This window comes from Prunus avium, chromosome 2 (genome assembly GCF_965620075.1).
Source record: "Prunus avium chromosome 2, drPruAviu1.hap1.1, whole genome shotgun sequence".
Taxonomy (NCBI): domain Eukaryota; kingdom Viridiplantae; phylum Streptophyta; class Magnoliopsida; order Rosales; family Rosaceae; genus Prunus; species Prunus avium.
Window position 1 is genome coordinate 34939016 of NC_142285.1, and position 27331 is coordinate 34966346.

At 37.3% G+C, this 27331-nt stretch overlaps 4 protein-coding genes across 6 annotated transcripts; 2 read left to right on the top strand and 2 right to left on the bottom strand.

The window, feature by feature from the left end:
- Positions 1 to 440: 440 nt before the first annotated feature.
- Positions 441 to 4213, bottom strand: LOC110751735 (RING/U-box superfamily protein). Of its 2 annotated transcripts, none has more exons than XM_021952241.2 (10): positions 3889 to 4213; positions 3493 to 3763; positions 2922 to 3023; positions 2746 to 2828; positions 2427 to 2543; positions 2137 to 2239; positions 1396 to 2059; positions 1101 to 1288; positions 877 to 1007; positions 441 to 728 (listed from the first exon to the last, which is right to left on the bottom strand). In XM_021952241.2, the coding sequence occupies exons 1-9, from the start codon at positions 4011 to 4013 to the stop codon at positions 891 to 893; spliced, it is 1770 nt and encodes a 589-aa protein (XP_021807933.1). In that variant the 5' UTR covers positions 4014 to 4213; the 3' UTR covers positions 441 to 728; positions 877 to 890. The 2 variants fall into 2 exon arrangements, with proteins under 2 accessions (XP_021807933.1, XP_021807932.1); XM_021952240.2 differs by having other exon boundaries at positions 441 to 689; positions 3889 to 4211.
- Positions 4214 to 6732: 2519 nt separating this feature from the next.
- SEC10 (exocyst complex component sec10) lies at positions 6733 to 16181 on the top strand. 2 transcript variants are annotated; one of them, XM_021952310.2, is made up of 25 exons: positions 6733 to 6891; positions 7883 to 7978; positions 8093 to 8350; positions 8439 to 8513; positions 9024 to 9125; positions 9259 to 9309; positions 9386 to 9491; positions 10120 to 10239; positions 10483 to 10574; positions 10746 to 10914; positions 10991 to 11067; positions 11389 to 11487; positions 11603 to 11693; positions 12220 to 12305; positions 12396 to 12569; positions 13169 to 13222; positions 13339 to 13467; positions 13558 to 13650; positions 13755 to 13901; positions 14142 to 14239; positions 14363 to 14447; positions 14972 to 15030; positions 15123 to 15221; positions 15309 to 15392; positions 15699 to 16181. In XM_021952310.2, exons 2-25 carry the CDS (start codon positions 7883 to 7885, stop codon positions 15775 to 15777), a joined length of 2523 nt encoding a protein of 840 aa, XP_021808002.1. In that variant the 5' UTR covers positions 6733 to 6891; the 3' UTR covers positions 15778 to 16181. The 2 variants fall into 2 exon arrangements, with proteins under 2 accessions (XP_021808002.1, XP_021808003.1); XM_021952311.2 differs by having other exon boundaries at positions 13339 to 13443.
- A 4510-nt stretch (positions 16182 to 20691) lies between these two features.
- On the top strand, positions 20692 to 22557 carry WRKY22 (WRKY family transcription factor). Its single transcript, XM_088248371.1, has 3 exons — positions 20692 to 21389; positions 21516 to 21626; positions 21775 to 22557. Exons 1-3 carry the CDS (start codon positions 20899 to 20901, stop codon positions 22244 to 22246), a joined length of 1074 nt encoding a protein of 357 aa, XP_088104497.1. The 5' UTR covers positions 20692 to 20898; the 3' UTR covers positions 22247 to 22557.
- Positions 22558 to 24222: 1665 nt separating this feature from the next.
- LOC110751852 (Pentatricopeptide repeat (PPR) superfamily protein) lies at positions 24223 to 27104 on the bottom strand. Its single transcript, XM_021952385.2, has one exon. It carries the CDS (start codon positions 26992 to 26994, stop codon positions 24664 to 24666), a length of 2331 nt encoding a protein of 776 aa, XP_021808077.1. The 5' UTR covers positions 26995 to 27104; the 3' UTR covers positions 24223 to 24663.
- Between the last annotated feature and the right edge of the window lie 227 nt (positions 27105 to 27331).

Genomic DNA, 27331 nt, shown 5'->3' on the forward strand with positions numbered 1-27331 from the left:
ATGTGTATAAAAATACCATGAGTATCGCAATGGGCTTATAGTTCACGAGCTATGAGCATTTAACCATGTATCCTAAATTTGATTCCCCATATTTGTGATGAATTCAATACTTGATTGTGACTAACTCATTGTAGCGGCATAATTTTGTTGTCGCTAAAATATAGAATTATAAAAATAGATTTGTATAAAAAAGAAAGAACCTAGGGATATATCATATACTAGAAGACTTCGCTGGGAAAGGCGAAAAAAAAAAAAAAAAACAAAAAAAGGATACAAGTTTTTTTTCCTTTGCTTGGAATAAGAGTACAATTTGGAAGTAATGGAAATTTGAGTAATATACAAGTATCATTAATTGTCTTTAGTTTTAAGTTGCGTTATTAAAATAATGTTGGGATGCTTTTGTTTTACTCTTGCATCATGGCATTCGTGCAAGGCAGAAGGGTCATTGAAGTGATTTTGTATTGAGATTTGTCCAAGGGCCATAAGAGAAACCTGCACCCTGGTTCATTTTGAACTGGCACACAAGTTATGCTATAGACAACAAAACGGGAGAAACTTTTTACAAGAAGACGCATCATTTTGAACGGAAGAAGCAAATCCCATTAGCAATCGTTCAAGACATTTCTTTTCTCTTAACTTAAATAGTAACCACTGATATTTCTGGACATCTGCGTAGGGTTTGTCTTCGGCTGCGTAGGACAACAAAGGGACGGATTAGATTATACGAACTGAAAAAAAAGAAAAATCAAATTAATAATTTTAAATGGAATATCAATAAAAACCAATTCATAAATAGGAACTAACAAAATCCATTTGCTTCTACCATTCGTTACTCTTTCATGTAACTCAACATTGCAAAGCCATAAATTTGCGCACCTTCAAACACTTGATTAGTTGCCAACCCTTCCAAAGAAGTGTTCTATTTGCAAGCACCCTTGGGACTGCGAACTGTTTGTCTTAGCTCCAGTCTTGCATCTCTTTGTCCCTGATGAATTCTCCTTATTATCCTGCAAAAGCAAAAATATTGACATGCTTAACATTTGTAACATTGTCAAATTAGAGAAAACTAATTTAAATGTAAACAAGCACATAAAACCCACCACTGTCAATTGATTCAAAGATCTCAAAACCTTGATTCTACCACCTCTTCCGTCAGCTCCTACAGCAATCAAACGACCAGTATCTGCACTTGATTCTGATCCCTTGTTCAGACCCCGCTTGCACCATTTACCTAAATATCTGTTTGTTCCATCAGGCCCAAGCAAGCCACCAGAAAAACATATATCCCCTGCATTTGGAAGATAAATAACAAAAACAAAGTTAAGTTTTTCTAATCTTCAGAGTCATTTCATGATGCATTTCCCAGTCGAACTCAAAAATGCATCAATAATATACCTGGACTGGGAAGTGGTTGTGGGATAGGAGACTCCTTTCTGATGTTAAAAATGGGTTGAACTTGTTCAACATCATCAAGAATCACGACATCAGCCATATCAGCAGCAGGGGTCTTGGCAGTATTCTTAGAGGTACCAGTTATTGAACCGAAAGGCTCAACCAGATTGCTTAGTCCAATGACTGAAGTTTCTTTCTTAGTATCAGAAGCTGCCTCTGACCTCAACCGATTACACTTCTGGATAGCAACACCGTCATAGGTTTGTTCTTTCAAATTGAGATTTGAAAGTCCATGCTTAGTTGTGGAAAGTTTTGAAGCATCTTCATCTATTAAAGAATAGGCATCTCTTACTTTATCATATGCAGGGGTCCTTGTACCATCTTTGGTACAATTTGCATCCATATGATCAGAGAAATTGAAGTTTTCTGTTGTCCTATGGCACAGTAGATCATTTTCCAAGTTTTCAGTCTTATTCAACTTACGCTTGGGAGCATACAGATGTTCTCGTTGATCTTCAGATGAGTTGTTGACAGGCATTGATTTAAAGTTACATTGTACACCATTCTGCATAACTCCTTCACCCCGAGTTTTCTTTGAAGCTTTTAAATCCCTCAAATCTTCATTATCTTTTACTTCAACAGCCATCTCTAGTTCTTGTACCCTATTCTGATAATGGCCACAAAATCACTTAGATCAGGTTCCACTCATCAATTGATATTCAGATCATCTCATCACAAACTTACCTTCAATTTTTTAATCTTTTCTTTAGCCTCCTTCTCAAGTTTTTTGCTCTCACGAGTTTCTCGTGCAATACCATTGTATTTGTTTATCAATTCTTTGTAGTTCCTATGAGAAATATGCATAGCAAATAATGTAAATTAAAACATGAGAAAGAAACAAAGTATAGAAGGATGAAATGAGAAGTGACCACTGCTTAAAATCACTTGAGAGAGAAGCATTTGAGCAAATGTCAAACAGTTTGCTCCATCCATAAAGGTTCAGTAAATTTCAAGATAAGATTTATATGGCTGACCTTTTACTCATCTCCAAGGACTTTCTTAGAATATCTATCGTGTCTTTGGTGTTGGCCCCATTACCAAGAGTGGAAAGCTTTAGAACCTCATCTTCATTCAGATCTAAATCAGATACCCTAGATTGCAACCCACATAACCATGTTAGGAGCACAAAAGAAAACAAGTATTTGAGAGATTAGATTGCCTATAACATAATAGCCCTTGGCTTGGGCTAGAGAGTCAAAGCATGTGTGGGTTTGATGTAAGTCTTATGTTTTCTGATTAACAAAATGACAAAGAAGCATTAGACAAACTACCGCTCATAGTGAAACCACTCACAATTTGAATGCTGCAAGCTCTTTGGCCAATGCCATGTTTCTGTCTTGCAACCTCAAGCGCTCCATAGTCGATTTATCAAGGGCCTATCAAAAAAATTACCACTTTATCAGATTTATAAAATCAATAAATGACTATTTAAAAATGCATTTAATGAAGAACCAAAGTTCATGGTTTACCTCAGATTTCATATGAAGCTGCTGCTGCATGGATGCATGTTGTTTCAAGGCTTCATTCTTCAACACTGCTTCTTTCTTTGCCTCATCCTTGCATAGACAAAGCTGAAATAAAACTTTCCTCATCAGAACCACATAAAGCTGCTACAATCTTGCAATAAACCTCATAACCTTCTATAATACAAAATTTCGGGAACTTTCCTCATACTTTTGCAACATTTGTTTCTAATTTTCCTTCTGATGAAGGAAAAGGAAACAAACTTTTCAGTATTATGTTTCCATTGTTTTAAATTCCCAGTTAAGCCAAGCTATACTATCAAATCACAGAATAGTACCAAATTACAAATCATCTAACATTCAAAGTCAATTCTCTAGCTGAAATTATAACTATTGTGCTTTATTTCTTTTCTCCAATTTCCAAAGGTACCGTAAAAGGAAAAACAAACTAATCCAAATGTGTAATCGAACTCAAATAGTAGAACACCAATTTACCAAAGTTCAAATTCTAAGTCATTTTCTTTGTTCTTCCCCCTATTTCTCAGAAGCCAAACAATGCATAATGAGAATCCAATACCTGCTCTTTGAGCTCTTTAAGCTCCTTCCCCTGAAGATCAAAAGCCGAACGAAGCCCTAGCGCCGTGACCTCCAACCTTTTCACCTCTCGACGCAACACCACGGGATCTTCCTCGCATTGGTTAATCGGCCTCTGAGTGAGACTGGGATCCGCTGAGTCCCCCACCGACTGAAAATAAAGTCGACCGGCATCCTTTTCTTTGCAATTTTGCTTGCACACCGGACAAGTGTACCTCTTCGTCCTCGCAGAGTACTCGAACCACTGTTGCAGACTAGGGTTTCACATAGCAACGTCACCGTTTTGACATTAATTTCCAATCAATGCATACATTGAGATTAGGGAAAATAATAACACATTATATCCATACATATGTGGAGAGGGGAGAGAGATAGATACCAGAGCTCGTGGAAGACATGACCGCAGATGGTGATGACTTGGAGATCCTCGACAATGGGCTTGAGATCTTCGTAACAGATTGAACAAATGGTTTTGGCGCAGCTATTGCAATCTGCATCGCCCATCTCTCTAGTCTCTGCTATGAGGTTTCAAGCTTTCGCTTTATTTCTCTCATGATTTTCTCGGGAAAATGGAGCGAAATTTGAAAAACATAGCGAACTGAGCGGGAGAAGATGGAAGAGGAGGGAGGGGAAAACCAAAGCACCCAAAATGCATATGTTCACAATTGGTGCACGCACTGCTCACGTGCAGGCCATGTTAACTTTTTGGGTTTTTAAACAGAAATGGTTCCCAGCTATTGTTCAAGTTTGATTTTGTTCATCTAACTACAATTTTCATTTCAATAATCCTCCAACTCTCCATTTAGTATTAAAACAATTCTATCCTTTAAGTCTGTCAATTGTTCTGTGAAATCAAGGGGCAAGACCATCTTTTTTAGGCAATACCCTCATCTAAAACATGCAGAGCCATCTCTCCTCCCTTTTCCCCTTTGTCTCCAAATTAAGAAAAACAAAAGGGAGTGTAAGTGGACAAAAGAGGAGTGAGAAAATCAGCACAAAAAAAAATCATCCTAACTAAAAAAATTCATTGAAAAATGTCACAAACTCTTTGTAACATGCACTTTCATTCTATGATCTCAAATTCACAATTTGACCCCAAAAATCTCACTTCCAAGTTCTACATAAAATTGAAAAACTAAAATCAATTATCAAACAACTTTTAAACAGTTTTTAGTTCTCTAATTTTCAGTTTATTTGAAAACAAAAATTGGTTACCAAACAAGTTTTATGCTTTCAAATTCTTAAAAACTAGCCTCTTAGCACGCGCTTCGGCGCCTGCGAGAGGCTTTTTTAAAAAAAATTTAAATTTATTTTAGAATTAAAAAATATAATAGGTAGTTGTGTTCCATAAAAATAGGATCCATTATCTGATTTTTTTTTTTTTTTTTTTTTTAAAATATGAAAAAGTGTGAATTTATCATATTATCCTCATTTAATTAATAATTTCAATTCTTAATGTTTGCATTAACGAAGGGCATTTTCTGGTATTTTGAATGTTTCACCATTCTCTGCCTTTTGCTTTATATATATAGATAAATTTATTTTAGAATTAAAAAAGACAATGGGTAGTTGTGTTCCATAAAAATAGGATCCATTATCTGATTTTTATTTTTATTTTTATTTTTTTAAATATGAAAAAGTGTGAATTTACCATATTATCCTCATTTAATTAATAATTTCAATTCTTAATGTTTGCATTAACCAAGGGCATTTTCTGGTATTTTGAATGTTTCATCATTCTCTGCCTTTTGCTTTATCTATATAGATGAAGATTAAAAACTAAAAACTGAAAAATGAAACGGTTATCAAATAAGCCCTTAAATTTTATCATTTTGAACATTTCGCATGTATGACTTCATTCCTCCGTTAATTGCCTATATGACAAGTGCGAGGCTCATTTTTAAAAGACAGTGAGACCATACCCTAGCGTCTCATGCTAGGATTCAAGATGTTGATTACAACCATAATTTGGGATGCAAACAAATTTTTGGGAGGTGAGCTTTATGTTTGACTGAAAATTGGGCGATATAAATACAAAAATGTTTTTAACGATATGATGAGGTGTCGTCTTGTTGTTTTTGGAATTGAGTATCATACTTGCCACATTGGTAATTAACAAAGGGCCAACAAGGTCTAACCTGGTGGAAAAAGTCATTGACTTGCATACCAGTGGTTTCAGGTTTGAATCTCCATGGCACTTTGTTAGTGTGTGTGAGAACCCCCTTCCCCTAAGCCTAGATTATCACTTGTATTTACCCAAAAAATAAAAAAGGAATAGATGATCATACACACATAAGACTTAAAATGATAACATTTTACAAGTTTGGATAGTAACGTGAACAAATTGAAATGTAGTGTCCATTTTAAAAGTTGCTTTGGCTCGAGTTCGGCCTCGAGTTTTAGTTAGGTTGATAATTATTGAATCCAACTCTCACATATAACAACTTGAGTTGGATTCAAGTTAAGTTCATATTAGATCTCACACGTAACTAGTTCAATACGATAAATAAAAGGAAATGAAATCAGAGGAGGCTCCAACCCTCCATGGTTTATCAACTAAAAATACTAAAACAATGATGATGATGATGATATAACTTGTTAGTAAGTATAATTTCCTTTATGTTCATTGCATAAGAATTATTATTATGGGATAACATTACATATAAACACAACCATGACACCATAATCCATCAACAACTACATATTCAGAAACTTTAAAATAAGATATATAACTAACCTTGACAATAGGAAAGACATGTAACTAATAAATTTTATAATATCACATGAAAGAAGAATAAAATATTTTAATTAATAAATTTCAACCCAAACTCAAATTTCTTAGGGTTGAATTGAAATTTAGTTCGGGCATTTTCTTGCACAATTCGGACTCAAAAGTCGGGTTAGGGTTCGAACGGGTTTCGTTTGGCCCAACTAAAACAAAGAAAAAAAAGGAAGAAAAAGGGAATGTTTTTCTTAATCAGAAAAAGAAAAGGAATGTTGTGAGGGCAGAGGCAAGCGAATCATTTTTTTTTGTGGTCAACAGCGAATCAAATTGAAACAGCAGACCAAATAGAAAGCGTATGAAAACAATTAAAAAAAAAAAAAATCAAAGCTACAATGCTTATGCTTCCAGCTTGTTTTTTAGATGCATTCAAACTCTCAAAATTACCCTTAATCATTACACCGTTTGTATCACAGTGGAAGGGTAAAATGGTCACTAAAGTTATTGAATATTCATTGTAGTCCTCGTTCACGAACTTCTTCTCTCTCTCTCGCTCTCTCGCTCTCGCCCTCGATCTAACCCAAACCAGACCAAGCAAAGAAGAAAGAGGCAAACTCTCTGCTACTATCTCTCTCTCTCGCTCAGTGGATTCGCATAGAGGTGGACTTTCCATTTTCCGATTTGCTTTTAATTATTTTGGATTTTCTTTTTCTAATTTTTACAGCGTCCAAATTAGGAACAGTAGTTGTTGATTTTTGCTTAGAGTGTGAGGAAATGGTAGAATTGTTCAGTAATTTCTGTAATGTTTGGGGGTTCAAATTCTAGAGAGTCTGTTGTGACAATTGGAGCTCTGAATATAGGGATGGTGGAGCTTTGAATCCAATGGTAAATTTTGTAATTTCTTGATCAATTAGTTTGGCTGGTGAGATTACAGAGCTAAATGATGAAAAATTGGAAACGGAGTCACCAACTCCAGTAATCTAGCAGCTGAAAACGCCATCAAACTAGAGCATCTGTTTTTCATTTGAATAAACATAAATTTTAACATGCATTTCTTTTGTATCGTAATTTTAGACAACATTCATTATCTTCACCTTGTTTTAATTTTTGAGTACTATAATATGTTTCTAGTAATGAATCGCTGTTTTTTTTTCTTGGACTGCTCCTACTTTAATTTGTTCTGTAATGTATTCAATTTTTATCTGAATCTGAATCATGGTTTCAAAGTTGAACTTTTAAGCAATTAAATTGAAAAATGATCATTGTTGAACGGGAAATAATGTGCTCCAGGGTTTCCATTTCTGGGATTTTGAAAATTCATTTTGTAACAATGATGGCTCCAAAATTTTCAGTAGTGTGCTCCGTTGACATTAAAGATATCCCTTGATGAGATGTTGTGTATAGAAGGCCCGTTTCTTGTTTCATGGGACTAGCAAACATGCACATTCATGTTTTGCTCAAGAGTTGGGTTTATTAGACGTCTTAAGGTTATTTTTGTGATTTGAGCAACAAAATTTTGGTTCTCGATTGAGGAGTGCTGTTAATATGTCTGTAATGGATGGAACTTTTGGCTGGATGTTGCTTGTATCATTTGTGAGCTCCAATGGCGACTTTATTGATTGTGCTTCACTGCTGATTTTTCTTGAACTAGATGAAAGAGAGTAGAGATGGAATCAGGAGCAGTAGACATTCAAAATCTTCATCTGTTAGCTCACTTCCACTCATCTTGGACATAGACGACTTTAAGGTGAAAAATTGCAAAATATATCATATATCTTCTGTAACTATTGTAGTATACCAATGATGCACTTGGGCATTAATGTAAAGTAAAGATTGAAATTCCTTGGGATTTAATTTGCAGGGGGAGTTTTCATTTGATGCATTGTTTGGGAACCTGGTAAATGATCTTCTCCCATCTTTTCAAGAAGAAGAAACAGATATATCTGAAGGTCATAGCAACATCGGTGGGAACGATGGTTTGTCAAACGGACATATGCGAGCACCATCGGATGCAGCAAAGTTTGCGCAAGGACTGTCAGACCCTCTATTTCCAGAAGTAGATAAGATCTTATCTCTGTTCAAGGATTCTTGCAAAGAGTTGGTTGATCTCCAGAAACAGGTATGCCTTGTGACAGCGTAGGTTTTGGACTTACAAAGTCATTTCAATTTTTTCTGAAGTTGTTGATTTCCTCCTCTTACCCTTGAAGATTGATGGAAGACTTAACAATCTTAAGAAGGAGGTTTCTGTACAAGACTCTAAGCACCGCAAGACACTTGCTGAGGTTAGTTAGCAGAGGGCATACATTTTACTGTTTATTCTATTCAGAAAATGTTTCGCGCACTGTACTCGAAGGAGCAGCAGTCCTTTTCAACTGGGAAATGTTATTGTCAGAGCTCAGACTATCATCGTTAGAGCTCAACATGGATGTTGGGGTTGGACTTCATGCATTTCTCTAAGCTGGAAATGACATTTCCCTGTTGAAAATATATGGAAATTGTTGCATCTGGCCTTTTGTAGTTTTCACCTATCCTTTTGCAACCAGTATCATATGTGAAGAATTCCATGGAAGTAACATATATGCTTCTCGTTATTGTTTGATAAAACCGATTGTTTACTATTTTAACTTGCTTTTTTAACATGGTTTTCCACCAATGTTAAAGTGAAAACGTATTTTTCACAAAGTGAGAAATCTAAAGTCCAAAAGTGCTTTGAATCTCAAAGCATTAGATGAATCTGAATTGAATAGTGAATCACAAATTTGACTGTATTAGTTATGCATGTTATTTCTCAGCTTGAAAAAGGAGTAGACGGCTTGTTTGGTAGCTTTGCCAGGTTGGATTCTCGTATATCAAGTGTTGGACAGACTGCTGCAAAAATAGGAGATCATCTGCAGGTGAAGTTTGTCCTATGCTTGGTTGCTAGTGCATATGCTTTAATGTCCAAAGTTGTATTTGATAATGATTTCTACTGTGCAATTTAACTCTTTGTTAATTTGTGTTTGTAATTATGTGGGTTTTCCTTGTCAGAGTGCAGATGCTCAGCGGGATACTGCTAGTCAAACGATAGAGCTCATAAAGGTAGTCAGGGTCCATTTATTATATGCTAACCTTTATTTTTAATAAGTTAACACCATGTTATCATAAATCCTTGCAGTACTTGATGGAGTTTAATAGCAGCCCAGGCGATCTAATGGAACTTTCACCCCTATTTTCCGATGATAGTCGTGTTGCAGAGGCTGCTAAAATTGCCCAGAAACTGCGTAAGATGGCATTATCATCTAAAAAAATCTGTAGTTATTTTTTAAGGCACACTATTTATGAGCATCTCTCTCTCTCTCTCTCTCTCTCTGGAAATGGGTATTAAAGACACTGGGGGGTAGCCAGTAGTTGTGATTCGTTTGCAAGATATGTTCATGAAATGTTCTTAGGTGAATGAAACCAGATTAAATTTGCATCCGACTTGTGTAGATATGGCTTCATGAGCGTATGCAAATAATTACCATCTTCCGTTGTGAGTGTTTAGCACCCTATACAGTTGTAGAAGAAACTGATAATGTCAGTGTGATATCTTTTAAGAACAGACTTGTAATTTACGATAATACCATCCAATATCCGACTGTGTAGATATGACTTCATGAGTGTATGCAAATAATTACCATCCTCCGTCAAGAGTGTTTAGCACCATATAGAGTTGTAGAAGAAACTGATAATGTCAGTGTGATATCTTTTAAGAACAGACTTGTAATTTATGATAATACCATCCAATATCCTGGCAATGGGGAGAAAATTGTGATTGTTGCTTATGGTAAATAAGTTTCGTTTACAAATGGATTTTAGGAGTAGTAAAAGTTCTCTTCATTGCAATAATAATGCTTCTGTCAATATTAGGTGCATTTGCTGAAGAAGATATTGGAAGACAAGGTATAGCTGTACCATCAGTTATGGGCAATGCAACAGCTAGCAGAGGATTAGAAGTTGCAGTTGCTAATCTTCAGGACTACTGCAATGGTATGTATGTAGTCACAAAAATATTATGTCTCGTTGGGAAATTGACTATGGTCTCCACACTATCTTTTGAAGTCACCGTGCCAAAAACTTTATTCAAAGCTAATGGAGTACCTTCTTAATGATTCTATATGAAAATGTGGAATCCTAGAAATTAAAAGCTTGGGTGGGAAAGAGTTCGGAGTCCCTTACAAATTATGGTGATTGATTTTAATCAAGTTCTTTTTCTTCTTACCTTCTTAATAGAATTGGAGAACAGATTGCTAGCTCGTTTTGATGCTGCATCACAGAGAAGAGAATTGTCAACCATGGCAGAATGTGCTAAAATTTTATCTCAGGTAATAATTGTTTTTAGACCTAATAGATCATGATATTCTTAGATTTTAACACCAAAACTCCTGGCCTCTCTCTCTCAAGCTCTAATTTCATAGTGAATCAGATATTTTTACAGCTTTCATTCATTAGAAAAATCCCTTTGCCTTATTTTGTTTATTTAAATTGCAATGCAGTTTAACAGGGGCACTAGTGCCATGCAACATTATGTGGCAACACGTCCAATGTTTATTGACGTGGAAGTCATGAATGCAGATACCAGATTGGTTCTTGGTGATGAGGGTTCACAGGCTAGTCCTAGCAATGTTGCTCGTGGACTTTCTTCTTTATATAAAGAAATCACAGGTTTAAAAAATGCCATTGATCCAGATTAGAGGTTATATTCCTCAATATATTTGTTATATCTTTGTTTCTATTGCAGATACTGTGCGCAAGGAAGCTGCAACAATTATGGCTGTATTCCCTTCTCCTAATGAAGTTATGTCAATCTTAGTTCAGGTACCAACCAGGATTTTACTTTATTTTATTCTTTTTTATCTTTTTTGCAAGAGTGTATCTTTGCTCCCCACACTTCACCCAGTTGTAGCCTAACCACCCCCTTCTAAGCCTGTCATGCATCTTATAAACCGTTGGGCTAACCCTTTGCAATCAAGACATCCCATCTGGATGCATTGACTGCAGTGTTAGTTTATATAACACATAGGCTTGGAAGGGATTGGTAAGCCTACACGTTGATTAAGGGTGGTGACGAAAAATGACGCCTTTTGTGTTCTTGATTTTTTTTCACCTTTATAACTAGTTTTCTTACGTTGGGTGCAGCGAGTTTTAGAGCAGAGAGTTACTGCTCTACTTGACAAATTATTAGTTAAGCCATCGCTGGTGAATGTACCTCCTATAGAAGAAGGCGGACTTCTACTAGTGAGTAAATTTACTATGGCTGTTTCCTCCCTCCCTCCTCTCTTTATTGCACACTAAATGCTTCTGAACTAACAATCGGTTCTTCCTTTAACTTGTATTTGACCTGAGGCTACAGTATCTTAGAATGCTAGCAGTGGCGTATGAGAAGACACAAGAACTTGCTAGAGACCTACGAGCTGTGGGATGTGGTGACTTGGATGTCGAGGGTAATGAATTAACTTGAGATCTAGCTTCTTATTTAGTTGTTTTCTCAATGCAGAGTACTTTTGTGACTATTATGGCACTAATGGTTAATATAAGGTAACCATGTGGATAATGGCTTTTAGCCAAAAAGAAAAGGCTTGTGGATTGTGTTTTGGAGCAATTGGCACTGAAAAGATTAATTGGGAAACAAAGATAGGCATCACTCAAGATGCCTGATATGGTTTAAGAAACTTAGATTTCTTGTATTGTTGAGTTAATCTACTGCGGGGTTCTAGCTAACTGGGTTTCTTTTGCCTCCAATGTACTTGGACTTTGCCCTTTTTTTAAAAGATGTTTTTAGTTATTAAAATAGCAGAAATTGCCATTGTTTAACAAATCCTAGGCTCACAGCCAACAAATATTTACCTGTACTGTCTTACTTGGTGAGAATGTTTGCATTCAGTCAGTCCTCATTTTGCTTTGGTTGGAATTGCTTCATTCTACTTATCTACTCAGGGATTTTCATAGAAACTTCCTCTGATGGTGCAGGCCTCACAGAGTGTCTATTTTCTTCTCACAAGGATGGATATCCTGAACATGAGCAGGGCTCTCTTAGACAACTATATCAAGCTAAGGTTTGCATCAAATGCATCATCTCTTGACCAAGCTTCAACTCTCATTCTGTGTTGGTGGTAACAATCCATAACATGCATTACTCTTTGTAGATGGCAGAACTACGTGCTGAAAGCCAGCAAATATCTGAATCAAGTGGAACAATCGGGCGTTCAAAGGGGGCTGCAGTAGCATCTTCCCACCAGCAAATATCTGTCACTGTTGTGACAGAGTTTGTCCGTTGGAATGAAGAAGCAATTACCAGATGCACATTGTTTTCATCTCAAGTAATGTTTGTTGTTTCAATGGATTCTACATATGATTGCTCAGGAGTTTTCAACTTTTATCTAATGACTTAGGATTCGGGAAAAATGTTTGCCTAGTATGTTTTAAAGTCTAGAAGAAACATATTTATAATTATGCCCCTAAGTTTTGCTTTGACAGTGTTCCAGTGTAGTGTGTGTTCTGTTCTCCCCAACATTGCGGTCTACCTTTTCTTTCTCCTTTTACATTATCAGGTTAACATGCATTAACAAAGTTCCTTTGTTTAATGTTGAAATTGGAGATTTGTTATGAGATGTTTTAAAATCTGTCTGCACACAGAGATTATGAATTTGAAGACATAGTTGTATGAAAATCATGCTAAAAGGAGCTTTTTCCCCTGTGGATAAGTAGGAAATTCACCTTCATTGGTGCATAAGTCAGGTGCATGTTATGCTGATGATATAAAACTGATAATTGGGAGATGGGCAAACTCATTAAGGGTCGTAAAATAGGGGGAAAAAACAATGTCCTTGTAGAAGGTGGGGTTTGAATTGTACTGGATTTATATAAAGTGTCAGATATTATACCAGTTTTTCAAATTGATTTTTTACATGTTGTACAGCCTGCAACCCTTGCAGCAAATGTGAAAGCAGTCTTCACTTCCCTGCTAGACCAAGTAAGTTGGTGCTTAGATAGAGGGTTTGATCAAATTTTGGTTCATACAGGTTCAGTTTTTATTTTTATTTTACAATTATCTAAGAAAGAAATTCAGGAATGTTTTTCACCTTTCAGGTCAGTCAATATATAACAGAAGGTCTTGAACGAGCAAGAGACAGCCTGACTGAAGCTGCTGCTTTGAGAGAAAGATTTGTGCTCGGCACTAGCGTTAGTAGAAGGGTAGCTGCTGCTGCTGCTTCTGCTGTATTTACCTTATCATATACTTTTTTTGTTGCATTCTAAATTGTGAACTATAGAATATAGTTATATTTTAAATTAATGGCTGATGTGTAGGCAGAAGCTGCTGCCGCCGCTGGTGAAAGCAGTTTCAGATCTTTCATGGTTGCTGTACAACGCTGCGGTAGTAGTGTGGCTATAGTTCAGCAAGTATGTTTCTGGATTGCCATTATCTAAATGCTTTGAATGTTGCTTTGAATGGAATGACCTGGTATGCTTTGAGAGCTAAAATTGATTGTCGTTTTTCTCTCCAGTATTTTTCAAATTCTATATCTCGGCTTCTACTCCCTGTGGATGGTGCACATGCTGCTTCATGTGAAGAAATGGCAACGGCTATGTCCAGTGCAGAGAGTGCTGCATATAAGGGGCTTCAACAGTGTATTGAAACTGTGATGGCGGAGGTTGGCTATTGAATTGTAGACTTGCTATTTAGATTCTAGGGTTAGGCATGTATACTTCATAATTCCACCCCTTTAGTATCAATTAAGTATACTATTGGTTTGTCTTTCTTGCTAGGTGCTGCTCTACATGTGTGTACACTGGTTCTTGTTGATTCTTGTGTTTCTTGTATATGTATTTTGCTCTCTATGTTAATTCTTCCATCTCTCATCTTTTCCTATTGTGAAATTCCTACTATCCAGGTGGAGCGTTTACTTTCTGCTGAACAGAAGGCAACAGATTATAGATCACCTGAAGATGGATTTGCTCCTGATCACCGGCCAACAAATGCCTGTACAAGGTACAACCGATGAATAATTAAAGCCTATCTTAAGGGCTCCTGAAAACTTGTCATTTTAATTTGTTTTCTTACAGACGTGTTGTCTCTTGATGTTGAATAACATATCTCTCTTCTCTTGTCTAGAGTTGTAGCGTATCTTTCTCGTGTATTAGAATCGGCATTCACGGCACTTGAAGGTCTTAACAAACAAGCCTTTCTGACTGAATTAGTAAGTAGTTCATTTGTGGTTTGATTTGTGTGATTCCATTCCTATGGTAGCTCTTTTGCAGTCATAGATTTAGAATTAGATTGAATACTGTAGAATAATTGGCAAGTGCCCTGAATTCATTGAGTAATTGAAAGGTGAACTGCATATTGCATGGCCGTGAACGCAGTGAAAACAACTAATATATGATACAGTGAGAAATGGTTGTATCAAAATTCTTTGAACACAAAAAACAAAAAAAACAAAAACAAAAGGCAGAACAATTGCATTATACAAGGCCTTTCACATTATCTCTTTGTGGCATGTGTTAGATCAATTATGATATAATGCACAAAGATTGCCAAACAAAATTATGCAGTTTATGATATTTCTCATTGTCATTACTCTTATTGTAATATGCATGTGGTATTAACTCAATATTTTTGGGTTTGGCTGCTATGGTTAGGGAATTTGTAGTGATAATATAGTGATGATGAATCTTGGCACCTTCACATTTGAATTTATATTATGGTGAAAACTTTTACTAGGGAAACCGCTTGCACAAAGGGCTGCTAAATCATTGGCAGAAGTTCACTTTTAATCCCAGGTAGGTGGACTTTCTCATATGTTTTGTGGCCTGCTAATTAGTTGAAAGTTGCACATCACGTGACATGTACTAATTGTTTCTTTCTTTCTCAGTGGAGGACTGCGACTAAAGCGTGACATAACTGAATATGGAGAATTTGTGCGTAGTTTTAATGCTCCTTCTGTTGATGAAAAATTTGAATTGCTGGGCATGTAAGTTTCCAAGAAATTGCTAGATTTCCAGCTTCTATTCATCTTGATATTTTGAATCTGAATGTAATGATGAGCTTTTCTCTGCAGAATGGCCAATGTGTTTATTGTTGCTCCTGAAAGCCTCTCAACTCTGTTTGAGGGTACCCCCAGCATACGGAAAGATGCACAGAGGTATCAGTTCAAACATATTGAACTGTGGACTGTAAAAACACTCTTAAAACACACAAGCAGACACACACATGAAACTCATTTTTTTCTTCCAATTAAAGAAGAGGGATGCTTTCCAATTGATGGAAAGTTTCCAAATTTCTCGACTTATTTTTTAAAACATCCAGAAAGAAATACACTAGTATCAATTCAGCATGAAGTTGTTTTGTCAGAGTGACATTTATTTCTTTTTCACTATCTCATCGCGTTTGCTGCTTATCAAGGTTTTCTGTTGGTTGTGATAAAATTTTGATTTGGATCCGAAATCAGGTTTATTGAGCTTAGAGAGGACTACAAGAGCGCAAAGATTGCTGCCAGACTTAGTTCCTTGTGGACTAGTTCTAGTTGATACCGAATCAGTGTGCTGATTAGATATGACCTCCCAAATTTTAATTCTCATCCAGCTGTTCCTGAGCTTAGAAAAATGGCAGATCAAGTTTAATTCATCTGGAGGCACAGACGCCAAGCAAAGGAACCAATTCAAATTAAATTAACTGTCTGGTTAAGGAGCTCATCTTTGGACAGATAATTGAATACAGAAATTGTTTTTCTTTCAAATTCTGTCGAGTGTATATTTTTGAAGGTATAAATAGGAGGACCTGAAAGATTTGTAGTATTTTAGAGCTTGAATTTATTTGCTAGGGTTGCAACTTCCATTTGACAATATGAGGATATAAATCATATGTAACCGTGTTTGACTTTTGTAAATGACACTTTCAGGAAATAATTTAAGACAGCCAAAGATTGAATTTATGAATGCTTTGCTTGTTTCTTTAGTTCAGCTCAAACTATATTTCATTTTAACATAATTGGGGCTTATAGCTCAAGTGGTCCTAGTTTTTAAGTTTGATTCCCGTCTCCTCCAATATCGCTTGGATCAAAAAAACCAAAAAGAACACACATAATAGGGCTCTACTGTTGTCTGTAATTAGTCAAAGGGCACAAAGAGGAAGGGACAAAGTTCAAGTTGATGTTTTCACTCCCAAGTCCATGAATCACATGTAGGAATGAAGGAAAAAGAAAAAGTTATGGCTAGTGATGGAGATATTCATCCATGGCCCCGCCCTTTGTGGTGGGCTTCCTCCTATATTTTTGCTGGCTAGGCACCCTCCTTCAACCCCTTCCTTATAAAGTGCGCTCTCTCTCTCTCTCTCTCTCTCTCTCTCTCTCAAGAGAAATGGTGATTGATTGATGTAGAAAGTTTAGTGGGAGGTGGCTAGTAATGGACTACCCATCTCCTCTGATAGCAAAGGCATCTATCTATAATCTCTCACTTACATGTCCTTGTGCCAAACCCATTATAAAACCATCTGCCTATCTTAGGATGGGCCAAGACACACACCAAAAAAAAAAAAAAAAAAAACACCAAAGAAAGATGAAATGAAACAACAGGTGCCAAAAGATATTTGAATATCCCAACAATCATCAAAGTTTTTGTGGTTGTGGGGTTGCTTGCTACAGCTTCTCATACTTGTTCTCACCCCAAACCTTTTGCAAGTCTCTATTATTTTTGACCCATAAGCCAAAGTCATAGCAAGCAAGCAACTCAAAAATCTCAATATCCCTTTCAACATATCCACAACCCCATATGGATAAAAACAAACAAGCAGAAGAGTCATTAGCGTGTTACGTGTATCCTTGACCATTGACCACCCAAAATGGAGATTGAACTAAAAAAATTATATATTAACCCAAATCCACAAAAAAGATTTCTCATTCAAAGTGCTTCACAGCTTTGTATGAATGTTAATACGTTACCAAGTGTTGTGTTGTGGATAGAGAGAGAAAGAGAGAGAGAGAGAGAGAGAGAGAAAAGTGTGTGACGGCAGGTTTGTGTCATAATTAAGTTGTGGATGGATGGTGGTGGGTGGTCCAAAGTCTAGAAATGCCTCCCCTCCCCTGCCTTCAATATGAGCCATCATTATCAATAGCTCCGGTTTCACTTTATTTTCTCGGCCCTAAAAGACGGTGTGATTAACTGGATTTGATCTTATGAGCTTCAACAAGTACCCATCTCTCAAAAGAAATCGATAATGGAGGGAAACTTGTTCGGTATGAAAACGATAAAGAATTGGAAAGGATTTCATGCACCTACACCAATCAGTCAAGTTTCAATAGAAACAAGAATTTTATCTCAATGTTTTTTTTGGTCAAAATTGAACAGGGAATGCTAGCTACCTTCAATTTTTTTTATATATTTTTAATTCACATTCTCATTCTGCAATGTTGTATTATGTTTAAAAAAACCGTTCACTCTGTAGGTTATTTCTGAAAAAAATTAAAACTTGCTGGAAATCATTTAATCATTTGATTAATAATACGGTAATTTAGTGTACAGGTTTTTTAGTACAAGCGATCGGGGGAAAGGGGACTGTTCAGTTAAAATAAAACCTAAAAGATTAGACAGTTTCGATTATTAAACCAAATTTCATGATGAAAATGAGATGGTAGAATGTAGAGGGGAATGTACAAAGATAAAGGTATCTAGTATTCCTCATCAAATACCTAATCAAGTAAACATGTAGAAAAATAACCCTCTATGCATGCGTATCTGACTATCCGTCTAGACCAAAGATCAAAATAAGATAACATATTTTATACCACTTTGGGTCTTCCCCAATTGTCAAAGTCAACACAATCAAATTGTTTTAAATTAATTAAGAACAAATGCAAATGGAATGGGATGATGGGCAACCCGCTGACCAAATTGCTAACTCAGCTGCTATAACCCTCAAAGTTGGGGGGGCTTGTAGCTTTGTATACACCACTTCCCTCATTTTTCCTATTTTTGTTTTTTCTCGGATTTATTTAGTCTTTTTTTTTTTCCCACCATAATTTCTTTAAATTTTAACATTGGAGACAATGACCCCACACGCTTACAATTCAATGCCTCGTGCCACCCACGTCTTGGCACCAACCTCACATGCACCTTGTTCAACTCACTAACACCATCTTAGTGAGTCACACTCTATCACCGCATTTTTTCAGTATATTCTCTGCACAATTCTTCAACCTCCGCCGTTGGATTGATTCGACAGAGAGAGAGATATTAGACCCACATTGAATTACAAGATTATGACTTGTCAAGAGTGGAAAATTACTTTTTAAAGGTAATAACAACTCGTGACATGTTGGTGTTTCGAATTCAATCAAATTATAAGATGTGGTTATTTTAATTACGCACAATGATTTCTTCTTAGTATATCTCTCGAGACCGAAGTCATGCCCTATATAGCTAATCATATGTTGCATGTCGAAGCTTCTTGGAAAGTTTAGTATTAACGATTATACACATGTGTTATAATTTGAGTGATTTGTTATGTTATATTGACATTTCATGTGATGGTACTGCACCTTCACGTGATTTATTTAGAAAGAAATATTGCTAGCTGTCATGCCACGTCAGCTTCCCTGCGCCGTTGATCCACAATTGCAATGTGGTCTCAGTGTGAATCCCCTCCCGTAGCCGTCAGATCGTCTTACTTTGTCTTTGGTCGTCGAGCCGTTAGATCAGCGCTTGGACTTTGACTCTTCGATGGCGGCATTATTGGGCACACCGTACTCGCTCGAAGGAGATAGAAATACGAACTCGCTGTGGACGGGCGAGACGTGGAGGGTATAACTTGAGAGCACCGCCAAACAAATAGAATCCATGTGCCGGTCACGAGCGTTAAGGAGTGGGGAGGTGCTCCTTTGATGAAGAAAGTGGGGACAGGGAGAGTACAGAAGAAACAAAGGCATCAAAACCCAAAAAGAGGAGAACAGATGCTGCTTCTGCCGCTGCTCCTTTTTGATATAGAAATGGAATTCTACAACTCCAATGCACAAGCACAACAAACACATTTCCTTATTGAATTAAAATCAAATAATTGGGTAAAACACCTTTAAAAGTGGGGGAATGAATTGATTATGAAAAGTTTAAACCTACTATTTTACTTAATTAAATCATGCAATCCTTTTATGTTTGGGTAGATATGTTTCCAACTTTATTCAGAATGTTGTGTTAAGTGAGTCAGGTTTTATGCCATTTAATTGTATTCCTTAATTTTTAATAAATGAGTTCTCGTACTTTCAGGGTTTCGCTACCATACGTTCTCTAAAAATGAATCATTTTGTAAGTAGTTCTCAAATTTTTTTTTATCGACATTGACCTTGAAAAATCAATTGTGGTTTGGAGGGATTTGAAACAAATTTGAATGCCAATCATTCAAATGATTCAAGGATTGGTCGCACCATAGATTGTTATGGTCAATAGTAACCTAGTGATAAAAAAAAAAACTTTTCAAATTAGATTGATGAACAATTTAAAGTCTTTTGGGATCCTTTATGAGTCAATTTTGATATTTAGGATTGACCATGATCATATTATATTAAAGGGGGGGGTGTTCATTGATTTATAAAAATTCAAATTACTATTAGGATCCAATCTAATTTCAATTGAGTTAAATGGTATTTAATGATTGATTTGTTGTCAAAACAGAAAATTATTCAAACAAAACAAAGTTGTCATGAAATCAAACCACAAATTTTGGTAAAATTAGATGCGCCGCAGCAATGAATTGGAGACCTAATTGAATGCGAAAGCAGCATCAAAGCATTGGTTTCTTAAATTAGAAGGGTCTTAATAAAAGGCCACAATCATGGAAATTGATCAAAGCTTGATTGAACTGATTGATTCAGAATGAATTTAATTAGATGTTAAAACATCCCTAATAAAAACACTAATCTGTCATTTTCCCAAGATTACGGATAGGCACGTAAGCAGGAGGAGGAGGGCGCAAATTAGGCTTTTGTAATTCTTTACCTACCCACTAAAAAATCTTTGCAATACCACCAAGCAAGCATTTTTGACAGGAGCGCCCAAATTAACTGGCTTCCACTTTTCCATTATTTATTTATTTTATTTTATTATAAAAAAAGTTGAATTTAAAAAAAATAAAATTTATTATCTCTTTCTTCTTTTGTCGGTATAACTCACGAGCTCCACTCGCTATACACCGTGTGGAACTTTTCCTTAATCAAAACCCGCTTTGACATTTGAACAAGTCAACCCCAAAACCGAAAACCAGTTTTCCCATTTGAATTTCTTTTTTCATTTCCTTTTTTTTCCTCTCTCTCTCTCTCCAAAAGCAAAACAATGCATAGAGATGCCTTCTTCCTCTCTCCCTTTCTCTCACTAGGAAAACCACTTGTTTTCAGGCCCCCTTTAGACTTTTGTGCATAAAATCCCACTGTCCCTCTCTCCCTCTCCCTCTCTCACTCTCTCTCTCTCTCTATATATACATTGTTTATATAATTCCTCTCCTACTCATCACACCCTTATCATCTCTCTCCCCCCTCTCTCGCTCTTACCAATAAAAAGTCAGCGCCTTCTTTTGTCTGCCTCCTCCTTTCTTTGTCCTCAAACAGTGATAGCTAGCAGACACAAGGTACAGATTCAGAAACCTTGTCTCTCTCTCTCTCTCTCTAAATGGAAGACGATTGGGATCTTCAGGCGGTGGTAAGAGGCTGCTCCACCGCCACAACCACCAGCAACAGAAGCACAGCCACCACCAACAGCAACAACAGCACATGCTTCAAAATCTCAAACTTCCATTCAAGCCCTGCTTTTTCTTCTTCATTTGGTACCGCTACTCTGCAGCCTGGCCTACAGCAACAACAATTCCAAGTGCTTTTCTCTCTTCCAGATCCCATTAAACCCAGAAATGCCATAGAGGACTTGCATGAGCTTTACAAGCCCTTCTTCCCCAAATCTCAGCCTCCCCTCTCCTCACAAATCACACCACCACCCAATCTCTCTCCTTTGACTTCTCTCACTCCTCTGACCGCACCCAAAGATCAAACACATCCCATTCAACAACATCAACACCAAAACCACTACCAGCAGCAACAACAACAACAACAGTCCAAGCCATCATCTCATTCTGTTTCCTCCACCACCACCCCACGATCCAAAAAAAGGTACAATTTTTCTCTTTGATTTTCTTTGTAACTTAAAAAAAAACTCAACTTTGGGAGATAACCATCTCGTAAATTGCGCTATTTAATCCATAATTTAAGTTATTTATGCGTTTCTTTCCATTTCAGAAAGAACCAGCTTAAGAAAGTGTGCCAAGTACCAGCTGAGAGGCTCTCTGCAGACATATGGGCATGGCGTAAATATGGCCAAAAACCCATAAAGGGCTCCCCATATCCAAGGTGGGTGGGTTTCATTTCATTTCATTTATCCCAAAACTTAAATAAAAATGGCAAATTTTTTATTTATATAAAATTGCTTTTACCCATTTTAATTGTCCATGAAGGAAAATGGCTAATTTTATGTTGTTTCAACTTTCAACCAAAACAGGGGATATTACAGATGCAGCAGCTCAAAGGGTTGTATGGCCCGAAAACAAGTGGAGCGGAACAGATCCGACCCGAATATGTTCATAGTTACCTACACGGCCGAGCACAACCACCCGGCCCCAACTCACCGCAACTCGCTCGCCGGCTCCACCCGCCAGAAGCCCTTCTCGCCGCAAACCGTCACGGGCAGTGACTCTACCAAACCCACTTCTCCGGCAACCTCGGCGTCCGTCGACGAAGACCCTGTTGTACCTCAGAGTACAACCATGGAAAGCTTCAAAGAAGAAAAGGGCAGTCCTATGGTCGACGACGACGACGAGGAGCTCTTTGGGATGTGTGATTCGGTCGTGAGCGACGATTTCTTTGTGGGTTTGGACGGTCTCGCCGGAGATTACTTTTCCGATCATTCTCCGACGAGCTTTGGCGTCACCTGGGTTTCTAGTAATGCTGCGACCGCCGCTGGCAGTATCTGATTCGTCGATAAAAGTCATCTCTTTTGTCAACACTTCTCTTTATTTTTTTCTTTTGGGGGTATTTTTGACTTTTTGTTTAGAGAGAGAGAGGGAGAAAGAAAGGGTTAGGGGTGTAACTATGGGTGGAATCTTGATTAACAATGCTTAGTTATGAAATTAGTTGGGGGGGAAAAAGGCTTGTAGTTTTAGATTAGTGAATTAGTTTTCTTTTTTATTTGTTGATTTATTTTTGGTTTGAGTAAAGTTAGTGGTAGTGATTAGCTACTACTAGTATATTACAATGAATATTGGTGATTTTAATTTGTTGATCATTTTTGCGGTTCATTTATTTTGGTGATTAGCAAAATTTGTGTTGGTTTACCATTCCTACAATGTTGGTTTGTGCTCACTTTAAATCTATTTTCTTTTTACTAAATGCAAAACTGGCTTATTGATGTGTGCCATGGCTTGCTTGGTCTAAAAGCCAAATTGGTACCTAAGTCCAAGAGCCAGTTTGGCACCGAATCTCTCTCTCTCTTTCTTTCAATGTTATTTGTGCCTGGTTTTAATGCCTTGTTTAGTCCAATTAATGAGAATACAAATAAATCTTATTTGAGCATATATAAATGAACTATCAACATCATTCACACCTTGAGCCAAAACATCACCTTGAGCCAAAACAAAACCTCAATAGCTGTTTACTTGTCCATGGCAAGTTGGGGTCACAAGAGATCAAGGTTGGCCTTGAGGCCCCTAAAGTCATTAATATGCATAAATAACTTAAACCATATTTAAAAAAATAAAAAAATTCCCGTGATATTTGGCAACGGAGTCTTGCCCAGTGAAAAAGTAGCTTGAGTTGCAGACCAGAGATATCACGTTCGAATCCTCACGACATCATAGTTGTGTGTGTGTGAGAAATCCACCTCCCATGTAATTTAGATTATCGCTTATACTCAAAAGAATTCCTCTGATATTTAAACTCAAAATCTTCTTTAACAAAGTGAAAACTAAATGTCAATAAATCACATGATGACCCAAAAATCTATAATATTAAAGATTTCAACATAAACATGTCGAGTTGCTATTGATTATTACTTGAAATGAATCCCATACCACACTTCTTCTATTTTCTTTTTTTTTTGGTAACATATGGGAAACATTTTTGTGAGGCTTATCATCTTCTCCACCGGAGATCACAAAATTTCGTCTCCACCGAAGATCACAAAATTGAGAAATTTCGGTGCCATTCCCATTCGAAACTCAAACTCATTTATTAAAAGAAGAAAAGGGTAAATAGTATTGATTGACGTCGAAATAAACAAGTTCAATGTTATTGACGTTAAAGTTTGTCAGCTAATGATTGTCGGTGGTTGAGATAGCCTCGACGGTTGACGACGATATTCCGCATGGAAACTTTTTCTGTATTTCAACAGATTAAAAAGACGAAAAAGGGTTTATGAATAAAAATAGTTTTATTTCATTTTCTTTCACATGCTTGTAGAATTATGAGATTCTTTTTTTTTCTTTATTGGCATAAAAAGTAATGGGTTCTCAATATGATGAGTAGGGTTCAATTTACCACCCTTGAAAGAGTTGAATGATTTTGATTGGCTTAAAGATGAGCTCCAATTTTAAAGTAGAATTTTGCAATGAGGCAAAAATGTTGTTGCAACTTGCAAGCTTGCAACACCTCTCTTTGAACATGGTTTTTTCTTAGTCAATTGGGTTTCGAGGTAAAGAAGGAGTCTAAGAGATTTGTATTGTAATCAGTGTTCAAATCAAACCATCAAACATGAACTTGGTTTCACCCAACCAAATCACTTGTTCATCAAGTGTCAACGCTGCCTTTTCAATAATTACCCATGTTACACAAACAATGTCATAATGTGCAGAGAAGGAATCTCTGCCTGCCTCCTTTGCCATGCTGCTACAGTTCATAAAAAAGGCAAAACATTTGTTAGGACATGATTATATGAGACTTGAGAAAATAGAGGTCACAAAAAATCAAGAAATTTATTAACATCGCTAGCAATGAAAACAACCAAAAGTGCATTCATACAAGAAAATGGTGTCACCAAATATAGACTTATTCACTGCAATGTTATTTTCATAGAAAAGCCAGAAAATGTAGCTTTCAATTCAAGTATAACTTAGAAGACTGTTGCCTGATTCTCTCTACAAACACATCCTTGTTTGCCTGATCTCAACATGGAAGAGCGGAATCCACCCAAGGACATGAAAAATGCTGCAGCAACAGAGACTCAGATAAGCAGTCTTTGAACTGAGGGGTGTCCAATATCGAACTGAAAAATACAACTACATGGCTAGAAGTTGGAACCCATTACGCTTTCTCCTAAGCTTTCTCCTAAGCATGGCCGACTCTGAAATCGACAATCTATAACCAATACTGACATTCTTCTGTCCGTGCAGTTACTCTATGCAGTAGAAGCAGCAACCTCATATCCTTGAACAAACCTTCTCAACTTTTCCGTTTCACCAACTGCGGAAAGCCATTCCGTGAGAATCTCCATGGTTATGTAATCAGGATTACAGGCATGTTCAATCATTTGATCCATAAATTCAAATGCTTTCTCCAATAAATTATTCTCCTTAAGACCTTTGAACAAGGCATTGAATGTCGCGGTATTAGGTCTCACCCCCTTATCTTTCATATTGTCTATCAAAGAAATAGCAAGTTCCACTTCATTCTTCTTGCACAAAGTATCAATTAAAATATTGTAAATTACAGTGTTGGGAGGAACCTTCGATTTAGAACCCATCTCTCTGAAGATTTTCATGGCTTTGTCAGTATTGCCATTCAAGCAATATGCATGAATCAATGCTCCAAAAGTGACAGCAGTAGGAACAAGACCCTCATTTATCATCTTGCTCAATATTCTACGACCGGTTGTAAGTTCCCCAGCTTTGCAGAAATAGGAAATCAAGGTGTTGTATGTTATGCTATCAGGCTTTACTCCAGCTGACTCCATTTCCTGAACCATCTCATAGACCTTATCAAGTTTATTCTTCTTGCAGAACCCATTAATCAAAACATTGTAGGAAACGAGATCCAGGGAGAAACAGGCCTCCTTCAACTTTGATACAACAGAGCTAGCATCATCCATCCTTCCAGCTTGGCTTAAACCAGAGATCAAGCTGTAGTAAACTATTGCATCTGTGGAGCCTCCATCTCTCAACATTTGCTCAAACAATTCCATTGCCATGCTAATATTGTTCACATTGCAAAAGGAAGTGATTAAGGTTGTGTAAGTAACAGCATTGCCTTGCACACCATCCCTTTGCATTTCATTTAAGAAATCAATTGCACTGTTGAGTCTCCCATGCTTGCATAGACAATCAACCATGGTATTCAGAGTTATCACACTTGGCGTTATGCCTTTCTCCTTCATTTGGTGAAAGAGCTCACAACCCCTCTCAATGTCCCCGACCTTGTTGAAACCGTCAATCAAACAATTGTAGGTAACAGTATTAGGTGCACAGCCATTCTGCAATCTCATTTTTTCCATCAAACGCAAACCTTCTTCTTGCCTTCCCACTTTACAAAGTCCATCAATCAGAGTGTTATAAATGACCACATCGGGTTCAGTCGAAACCCCATCACTCTTCTCTCTTCCTCCGCTGATCTTTTCAAACAACTCCAAGGCCTCATCTATCCTCCTAGACTTGCACAAAGAATTAATAACAATACCAAAAGTCACAACATCAGGATGAATGTCCATCTCTTTCATCTTTACCATAAGCTCATTCATTCTCTTAAAATCATTACCTCTTGTCAAACATGTCAAAAGAGCATTGCAAGAAGCAGCTTTTACATCACCACCCAACCTCATGACATCATGTAAGACATCCCAAGCCTTATTAGTCTTCCTGTTCCTACACAAGGCAGTGATCAATTTCGTAAGCTTCATGCTATCAGGATACACACCATGCTCACCAAATTTCAACACCAAACCCACAATGTCCTCCTCACTGAAGCTCCTCCCCGGCCGCTCTCTCTTCAATAAATTGGAAAGCACAATATCACCCGTAACCTGGTCGACCCTGCCCTCTGCTTTTGGATCAAACATTTCGTCGAGCACCTTTAGTGCATCATCGACACATCCCGATTTCAACATCACATCAATCGCCGCATTGCGGAGATGGGTGTTTTTCAAACCCGGGTCTAGATCATTAAACACAATGAGCGCCTCATCCACCATGCCAACCATGCCTAAAGATCGAACGAGCAGAGCAGCGGCGCTGATATTAAGCGGGATGTTCTGCTCTTTCGCCATCTTATACAAGTCATAAAGCTTGTTTTGCGAGGTGGGTTCTCGCTTAGCAAGCTCAAGAATGGCCTGGAATGATGACGAGAGCGAAGCCGTCGAGTCTGGTGCGCTTGCCACATTTTCCGAAACGTACTCGAAGAACTTGAGGGCCTTGGAGGAAGCGCCAAGGCGGCGAGTGATGTGGAAAAGCGAACGAGGTGAAGGAGCGGCGGAGTTGGAGAAAAGGAGGTGGTGGAGTTGGTCAAAGTTCCAGTCTTTTTCATTGGGTTGGAGGAGCTCGACCACTTGGGTTATCAGCAAGTCATCGTCTTTGGGTGATTGGTTGGGCTTAGGGTTGGGTTCGGCTTCGGGATCGGGATCGGTGGAAAGGTGGTGGCTGAGGAGGAAGATGGAGGATTGGGTTTTGGAGGTATGGGGTTTAAGGAGGTTGAGGAAGGATTTTGAGTGCTTTGAAGCTGAGAGTGATAGAGTGTTCATTTTGTTCGGTAGAGATTTGAATGAAGGGGTTTAGGGTTTAAGAACATGGACAAGTAGATTTGGACGAAGTAGCTTTGTTTCTGGTTTTTCTTTTTATTATTATTATTTTGAAATTATTTTGTTTTAAATGATTCGAATGTCCATTGCTCCAAAATTAAAATTCTAGGTTCTATTCGATTTTTACAAAATTCATCCAACTAGCAAAAGATCCACAAGATGACTTTTTTTTATATATTCCTCTTTTGTTTGTCACATAAAAAAGAATATAAATCACCCAACTGCTACAAATCCTACCGCATAGGGTAATATTCCCAACTTCCCACCCTTTATTTGTCCA